This window comes from Salmo salar, chromosome 07 (genome assembly GCF_965601325.2).
Source record: "Salmo salar chromosome 07, fSalSal1, whole genome shotgun sequence".
NCBI classification, from domain to species: Eukaryota; Metazoa; Chordata; class Actinopteri; order Salmoniformes; family Salmonidae; genus Salmo; species Salmo salar.
The window spans coordinates 65,697,501-65,706,905 of NC_138297.1; the positions used below are offsets into that span (position 1 = coordinate 65,697,501).

Sequence of the window (9,405 nt, forward strand, 5' to 3'; positions counted from 1 at the left end):
AAATGTCCCCAGTTTGTCAAATTTTTGTTTGTTTACTATTCTATTCACGTCCCCCACACACACACACACACCTGGCAAAGCAGGTTTGGGGTCTCTGCACTTTGGAATGTAAGTCACACTTCCCATCACTCTCTTTGTGAGAAACAAGAGTTCAGAAGCGATGCTGAATATTACAATTCTCATCTTGAAACGTTGATAGCAGTGAACGTGTCACTGGAATGACCAATATTGTTCTGCTGCTAACACTTGTTCTTTTTTACTCCTTGATAGTCCCCCTTTCTCCCCCCTTTCTCCCCCCTCCTCTATTCTCTCTCTTATCTCCTCACCTTTGGGGGGTTTATTTACTTACCCCTCCTCCTCCCACCTTTCACCCTGTCTGAGCTGGCCCTATTGTGCCTGACCTGGGAAGCATGCCCTCGACATGGAAGGATGACTTTGTGTGTGTGTGTGTGTGTGTGTGTGTGTGTGTGTGTGTGTGTGTGTGTGTGTGTGTGTGTGTGTGTGTGTGTGTGTGTGTGTGTGTGTGTGTGAGACGTCAGCTCCAGTGTAGATGCACCCAGCAGGTTAAACAGCTGTAAGGACAGGAGACTCTATAACTATGGCCAACACAGCCCTCCCTGACACACAGACCATTATAACCCTATTAGACCCTGCAATTAACTCATCAGTCAAGAGGAGAATGGAAACATTAGCTTGAAAGCCCCTGAGTCAAGTATGCTTCTCATTTAACCAGGTCTGCATATATGACGGTGTACGGTAAGTGCTTTAGGTTTACTTCACTAGATCTTTTTATAATGAAGGTGGCTAAGATAAGTTGAGCTTCTGAAAGGCCCCTATGAATCCTAATGTTAGACCCACTCTGACCCAGTTTACTATGAGTAATGGGGGATAGAATGCTGGAGAAGGCTCCAGACTTCTAGAAAGGTCAGGGGTCATATCCTGGATTGCAGGGTGCAGAGTGGTATCCCTGCTGGGTAGTAGGAGGGGTGAGGGGTGAGAGGGACAGGGTGAGAGTTGAGAGAGAAGGGGTGAGAGAAGACTTTGGCTAAAAGGCATACAGCTAATGTCAGAATTGATCAGAATTTACTTTTCGTAGCGGGTTAGGAGAACTTACGTAGCGGGTTAGGAGAACTTACGTAGCGGGTTAGGAGAACTTACGTAGCGGGTTAGGAGAACTTACGTAGCGGGTTAGGAGAACTTACGTAGCGGGTTAGGAGAACTTACGTAGCGGGTTAGGAGAACTTACGTAGCGGGTTAGGAGAACTTACGTAGCCGGTTAGGAGAAGTTACGTAGCGGGTTAGGACAATTAACGTAGCAGGTTAGGATAATTAGGTCAAGGTTAGGAAAAGGGTTAGCTAAAATGCTAAAATAAAATCTACTTTTGACGTCAATTTGACATAAGCCATATACAAACTAGCCATGATCGTGACAAAAGGGTGAGAAGGATTTGTGTTACACTTTGTGTTGAGTTAGAGGCCTTGGATAGCCTCAAGCAGTGAAGCCACAGGTATGAATGGGAGTTATTGCCCCCTTGTGGTTCAGAATGTAATAACCAGTTCCGTTTAAGGATACCAGAGAGAGAACCTGGATTTGCAGGTGCACAGTCATCCAGGTGTGGGAGTTGACAGGCTGTTGGGGGAAAGGTGTTAGAAAGGTATCAGGTATCTCTCTGTCTCTTTCCGTCTCTTTCTGGGTAAACAAACAGGTATGCGGAGGGGGGGGGGGGGGGGGGGGGGGGCAGAGGTATTTCTGTGCTCCACTTCTCTTCCTTTACAAAATAATGCAGGGAAGCTATATGGAGAGAAGCTATATGGAGAGAAGCTATATGGAGAGAAGCTATATGGAGAGAAGCTATATGGAGAGAAGCTATATGGAGGGAAGCTATATGGAGAGAAGCTATATGGAGAGAAGCTATATGGAGAGAAGCTATATGGAGGGAAGCTATATGGAGAGAAGCTATATGGAGGGAAGCTATATGGAGGGAAGCTATATGGAGAGCAAGCTATATGGAGGGAAGCTATATGGAGAGAAGCTATATGGAGGCAAGCTATATGGAGGGAAGCTATATGGAGGGAAGCTATATGGAGGGAAGCTATATGGAGGGAAGCTATATGGAGAGAAGCTATATGGAGGGAAGCTATATGGAGGGAAGCTATATGGAGAGAAGCTATATGGACGGAAGCTATATGGAGAGAAGCTATATGGAGGGAAGCTATATGGAGGGAAGCTATATGGAGAGAAGCTATATGGAGGGAAGCTATATGGAGAGAAGCTATATGGAGGGAAGCTATTTGGAGGGAAGCTATATGGAGAGAAGCTATATGGAGGGAAGCTATATGGAGAGAAGCTATATGGAGGGAAGCTATATGGAGAGAAGCTATATGGAGGGAAGCTATATGGAGAGAAGCTATATGGAGAGAAGATATATGGAGAGAAGCTACATGGAGTGAAGCTATATGGAGGGAAGCTATATGGAGAGAAGCTATATGGAGGGAAGCTATATGGAGGGAAGCTATATGGAGAGAAGCTATATGGAGAGAAGCTATATGGAGTGAAGCTATATGGAGAGAAGCTATATGGAGAGAGAGAATGAGAGGGAGACAGCAAAAGAGAGGCAGGGAAAGAGAAAGAGAAGGAGAAAGGGAGAGAGCGAAAGAGAAAGAGCAAAACAGAGCAAAAAGAGGTGATGAAGGGGTGCTTTGATGTCATCATGCCCAGTGGTTAAGGTCATTGGACCCACAGGACACTGCACAGACACAAAGACCTCTAAATAGTCTCCCACTCCCTCTCTCCCTCACTTCTCTCTTCTCCTCTCCTCTCTTTTTTCTCTCTCACTTCTCTGTCCCTTTCTCTTTCTCACTTGAGGAGCCTGTCTCTGGAATTTATTCATAAGCTTTGCTTTTGTGTCGGACATTTGGTTCACTGCTTGATCACATGGACACGTTTCTTAACACACGTGTGTGTGACTACCGGTCAGTCCTCCAGCCCCAGCAGGAGGCTGCTACACCCTTTGTGTTTCCTCTGTTCTCCACTAGTTTAATGTCACCAGTCGTCCTCTCTGTTCTCCACTAGTTTAATGTCACCAGTCGTCCTCTCTGTTTTCCACTAGTTTAATGTCACCAGTCGTCCTCTCTGTTCTCCACTAGTTTAATGTCACCAGTCGTCCTCTCTGTTTTCCACTAGTTTAATGTCACCAGTCGTCCTCTCTGTTCTCCACTAGTTTAATGTCACCAGTCGTCCTCTCTGTTCTCCACTAGTTTAATGTCACCAGTCGTCCTCTCTGTTCTCCACTAGTTTAATGTCACCAGTCGTCCTCTCTGTTTTCCACTAGTTTAATGTCACCAGTCGTCCTCTCTGTTCTCCACTAGTTTAATGTCACCAGTCGTCCTCTCTGTTCTCCACTAGTTTAATGTCACCAGTCGTCCTCTCTGTTCTCCACTAGTTTAATGTCACCAGTCGTCCTCTCTGTTCTCCACTAGTTTAATGTCACCAGTCGGCCTCTCTGTTTTCCACTAGTTTAATGTCACCAGTCGTCCTCTCTGTTCTCCACTAGTTTAATGTCACCAGTCTTCCTCTCTGTTCTCCACTAGTTTAATGTCACCAGTCGTCCTCTCTGTTCTCCACTAGTTTAATGTCACCAGTCTTCCTCTCTGTTCTCCACTAGTTTAATGTCACCAGTCTTCCTCTCTGTTCTCCACTAGTTTAATGTCACCAGTCGTCCTCTCTGTTCTCCACTAGTTTAATGTCACACGTCGTCCTCTCTGTTCTCCACTAGTTTAATGTCACCAGTCGTCCTCTCTGTTCTCCACTAGTTTAATGTCACCAGTCGTCCTCTCTGTTCTCCACTAGTTTAATGTCACCAGTCGTCCTCTCTGTTCTCCACTAGTTTAATGTCACCAGTCGTCCTCTCTGTTCTCCACTAGTTTAATGTCACCAGTCGTCCTCTCTGTTCTCCACTAGTTTAATGTCACCAGTCGTCCTCTCTGTTCTCCACTAGTTTAATGTCACCAGTCGTCCTCTCTGTTCTCCACTAGTTTAATGTCACCAGTCGTCCTCTCTGTTCTCCACTAGTTTAATGTCACCAGTCGTCCTCTCTGTTCTCCACTAGTTTAATGTCACCAGTCGTCCTCTCTGTTCTCCACTAGTTTAATGTCACCAGTCGTCCTCTCTGTTCTCCACTAGTTTAATGTCACCAGTCGTCCTCTCTGTTCTCCACTAGTTTAATGTCACCAGTCGTCCTCTCTGTTCTCCACTAGTTTAATGTCACCAGTCGTCCTCTCTGTTCTCCACTAGTTTAATGTCACCAGTCGTCCTCTCTGTTTTCCACTAGTTTAATATCACCAGTCGTCCTCTCTGTTCTCCACTAGTTTAACGTCACCAGTCGTCCTCTCTGTTTTCCACTAGTTTAACGTCACCAGTCGTCCTCTCTGTTCTCCACTAGTTTAATGTCACCAGTCGTCCTCTCTGTTTTCCACTAGTTTAATGTCACCAGTCGTCCTCTCTGTTCTCCACTAGTTTAATGTCACCAGTCGTCCTCTCTGTTCTCCACTAGTTTAATGTCACCAGTCGTCCTCTCTGTTCTCCACTAGTTTAATGTCACCAGTCGTCCTCTCTGTTCTCCACTAGTTTAATGTCACCAGTCGTCCTCTCTGTTTTCCACTAGTTTAATGTCACCAGTCGTCCTCTCTGTTCTCCACTAGTTTAATGTCACCAGTCGTCCTCTCTGTTCTCCACTAGTTTAATATCACCAGTCGTCCTCTCTGTTCTCCACTAGTTTAACATCACTCCTCAGATGAGTGCTTGTAAATAACAGCAACACCCAAAGATGTCATGCTTGTAAAGTTAGTAACTGTGATTTTTAAAGACAGTCTGTTGCTTTTAAGTCATGCTTATTTACTTTAGTCATGCTTAAGAGAATGTGTGTGTGTGTGTGTGTGTGTGTGTGTGTGTGTGTGTGTGTGTGTGTGTGTGTGTGTGTGTGTGTGTGTGTGTGTGTGTGTGTGTGTGTGTGTGTGTGTCTTGTGCTTCAGACATTTCCTCTCAGGGCCATATCTAATGGTCAGTGGCTGTTTGAACTCTCTCCCCACCTTCACCTTGATTCCAAAGTCTCTACGCATAGTGTGGAATTGTCTGACTAGTTTGGAGAGTAGGTACATTTCCTCTGCTGGTTCTGTGTGCTATTTTAAAGTCAACTGTTTGTTTAGTTCAGGTTGTGGTATTGAACCAGCTGGGAGCTTCTCTGTGTAGGTCAGCAGGAAGCTTTTAGTCCACTAAACTAAACATTTGTTATGTATTTTAGGACCGAATCTCCATTCTCCATTCCCCATTCTCCATTCCCCCCCATTGTTTCCCAAAACACTCCCCCTGGCTGCCTCTCTGTTAGACAAGAGAGTGTAAAGTGAAACACCCTGGGGCTCTCTCTCTGGCAGTGCTCTGCTGTGTTAGGAGGGAGAGTCACTCTCAGGATGTCATGTTTTAATTCAGCCACTAGAGGGCAGCTGTGTCGCACCAATCTACCAGAAAGCAACCAAACTCCACACAGTCAGAATGCATGCTTAATAAGTGGCAGGAAGTGCAAAAACGCAGGTTAATGAACAGAGTTTTCAAGCTCTTCATGTGTAATGTATTTGAAGTATTCTTGGACCATTACTAATCTCCCTCTCTCTCCTCTCCCAGTCGGTGTATAACCTGGCCAACGTGGCGTGTAAGTGTCATGGCGTGTCCGGTTCCTGCAGTCTGAAGACGTGCTGGCTCCAGCTGGCAGACTTCCGCCGCGTCGGAGAGTTTCTGAAGGAGAAGTACGACAGCGCCGCCGCCATGCGCATCGGACGCAAAGGAAAACTGGAGCAGGTCGATAAACGCTTCAACGTCCCGACCCCCGAGGATCTGGTCTACACCGACCAGAGCCCAGACTACTGTCTGAAGAACGACACCACTGGCTCCATGGGAACCCTGGGGAGACTCTGTAACAAGACGTCAGAGGGGATGGACGGGTGTGAACTCATGTGCTGCGGGAGAGGATACGACCAGTTCAAGACCTATAAGCATGAGAGATGTCACTGCAAGTTTCACTGGTGTTGTTATGTCAAGTGTAAGAGGTGCACTTCACTGGTGGATCAATTTGTCTGCAAGTAGCGAAGGAAGGGAGGGAGTCTGGACGATGGATGGACGGACGGACAGTTCCACATGGGGAAGGGAGGGAGTCTGGACGATGGATGGACGGACGGACAGTTCCACATGGGGAAGGGAGGGAGTCTGGACGATGGATGGACGGACGGACAGTTCCACATGGGGAAGGGAGGGAGTCTGGACGATGGATGGACGGACGGACAGTTCCACATGGGGAAGGGAGGGAGTCTGGACGATGGGGAAGGGAGGGGCTGGAATGGAAGGACATGTAGCCTATGAGGGGTGTAAGATTATATAACAATAATAAATAAATAAAAATGAATCATGAAATATATAAATAAAGTAAACAAATGCGTTGCTAGTAATTGAATGAGACTTTTATATGACTCAAGCTGCCTGAGGGAGGACTTGACCGACAAGCAGGCGAATGCAAAACAGAAAGGCTGTTCATTTTGTTTGTTGTCTACTGGTCGGCCATTTGCTTCCTCTCCCCTTCACAACTGTCCCCTGATTGGTGGCTCGTGCAGTGACGGCCAGGAAGTGATGTCACCAGTATCCTTGTTCCCTGGTTGGTGGAATGGGAGTGGGAGGCTGGATAGACTCCTCTTACTTTACAGACTCTTCAAAACGAGAGAGTGAGGAAGTCAGAGAGGGAGAGAGAGGGGGAGAGAGAGAGAGAGGGAGAGAGCGAGAGAGAGGGAGAGAGCGAGAGAGAGGGAGAGAGCGAGAGAGAGGGAGAGAGAGAGAGAGAGAGAGAGAGAGAGAGAGAGAGAAAGAGAGGGAGAGAGAGAGAGAGGGAGAGAGCGAGAGAGAGGGAGAGAGAGAGAGAGAGAGAGAGAGAGAGAGAGAGAAAGAGAGGGAGAGAGAGAGAGAGAGAGAGAGAGAGAGAGAGGGAGACTAGAAAGGGATGGATCCCAATGAACTGTGCCAAAGCTCCTTTCACCTCCTCTTCCACTCACTCCTCTCTTCTCCACCCTTCCCACCATGGGTTGTTTCTGCATTCTGTTTCATGTCTCACCCTCTTTTCATCACCCTTACTTCACCACCCTCTTACCATCACCCTGCTAGAGCTCTTAGAAACCACCGGTCCAAGCCAAAGGACACCACCTCACACATGAACTGTTGAGTTTGGAACTCTGTAACCATGGAATGACAGCATGGGTTCAGATCATTTACCCACCAGACATCATGTTGACCTCTAGCCTGGAAGACAGGACAGCTCATGACTTTGGGCACAGAAAGCAAACATAGCTCTGTGTAACTTATAGGGACCATGTGAGTCCCAGAGGACAAGAAGAACAAGAGTTGTGTTGATTGAAGGGAGGAGGACTCTGAGACCTTGGCTGGACATATTGGAATAAGAGAAGAGAGAGAGAGGAAACATCTGCGTCCTTCTACAATACATAGGCCTCTCACTCTACCTTTAAATGAATGCTGTTTTATCATCTAACAGCATCATTACATTGTCATGGACTGGATTACTGGTCACTGGCCCGTGGCCCCTAACTGTTCAATAACAGACTGCTGTATCTCTCTCTATTCAACAGATGGGCCACAGCTATCATGACCATACCAATAGCCATCTCTAAGCCAATGTCATGAAATTCACACAGCTACCAAGCTTTGTTTGGAGGATGTAACACATGTGTTATAGAGTTAAAATGTGTGTCTGGGAATGAATTCTAAAAAGCAGAAGAAAGCGAACGGAGGAACTCGGAGGACTGCAGATTATTATAGTGGGGATAAGGTACATAGAAATAGTTGTCCATCAAAAATTATATTTTATTAATAATTACTTTTTCATTTTATACTTCATATATGTATTGTTTTGATGATCCTGTCTTTTGACACGGAGGCTTTGGTTTCGTCCTATTCCCTATGTAGTGCACTACTTTTTGCCAGAGTCCTATGGTCCCCGGTCAAAAGTAGTGCACTCCCTAGGGTTCCTTCCTGCTTGGAATGTCTATTGTCCAATCTCTGCCAAACGCTGCCCACTCTTCAGCCAATGACAGACAAGCCTTTCCTTTGTCATCCAATGAGTGTTGTGGCAAAGTACTACTCATGTAAATATCAGCAGACCTTATATGCAGATAATGACACTTTTACAACATACAGACTCCAGGTCTCTCAGAGTGTATTCTTGTCTATATTATTCTCTGTCATCATTGTCGTGATGCGATCCATTAATATTCTCCATGTGTATATTGTATTATCCCCCCACTTCAAAACAGTCATATTAAACCAATAATAGTGATGATTATAATAAGTAGAAGTGTTTTCCTCTTTCCTAATCCTCTCATGATGCTCTTCTTGTGACAGGGAGGCTGAAGAGGTCTACTGTGTCTTCATTTATTTCCCTCTTCTTCCATACTGCTGTGTGTGTGCGTGTGTGTGTGTGTGTGTGTGTGTGTGTGTGTGTGTGTGTGTGTGTGTGTGTGTGTGTGTGTGTGTGTGTGTGTGTGTGTGTGTGTGTGTGTGTGTGTGTGTGTGTGTGTGTGTGTGTGGCCTCTCATTATCAATAATGTTTTATGACACATTAAAGCAATACCCATATACTTAGTCATTGTGCTAACGCTAGTTAGCATTGGCTCACAAAACTACCTCTAACTTCCTTCATACTGGACACAGAGACATACAAACAGTATCCATGAGTTCATCTGACTCTGGGGAAGTAGTTAAAGTGCCCCAGCGCCAAAATCCCCAAGTATCCCTTTAAGTTGAGTGCACCTTGAGTGGGAAAAATACTACCAATAGCCATTCATAATATAGCAAGCAATACATTATGCTTAGAACTAATGTAAACAAAAGACAGAGTAGCAGCAGCAGCAGCAGCAGGCGTATGCTGTAGCACATGGCTATCCTAGCCTAGCATCTCCTCTCCTCTGTATTAGTCATGGCTAACCTAGCCTAGCGTCTCCTCTCCTCTGTAGGAGTAGTAGTGTCAGACCTAGCCTAGCGTCTCCTCTCCTCTGTAGGAGTAGTAGCATCAGACCTAGCCTAGTGTCTCCTCTCCTCTGTAGGAGTAGTAGTGTCAGACCTAGCCTAGCATCTCCTCTCCTCTATAGGAGTAGTAGCATCAGACCTAGCCTAGCGTCTCCTCTCCTCTGTGGGAGTAGTAGCATCAGACCTAGCCTAGCGTCTCCTCTCCTCTTTAGGAGTAGTAGCATCAGACCTAGCCTAGCGTCTCCTCTCCTCTGTAGGAGTAGTAGTGTCAGACCTAGCCTAGCATCTCCTCTCCTCTGTAGGAGTAGTAGTGTCAGACCTAGCCTAGCATC

General features: G+C 46.1%; 1 protein-coding gene across 2 annotated transcripts in view; it reads left to right on the top strand.

Annotated features, from left to right (window-relative positions):
• LOC106597855 (protein Wnt-5b) overlaps positions 1–8,396 on the top strand; it is a 215,347-nt gene extending 206,951 nt beyond the window's left edge. For both annotated transcript variants that reach the window (XM_082977954.1, XM_082977953.1), the window contains one exon: positions 5,678–8,396. In XM_082977954.1, coding sequence (XP_082834080.1) covers positions 5,678–6,136 — 459 coding nt within the window. In that variant the 3' untranslated portion in view covers positions 6,137–8,396. The remainder of the gene's footprint in view (positions 1–5,677) is intronic.
• The last annotated feature ends 1,009 nt before the right edge of the window (positions 8,397–9,405 follow it).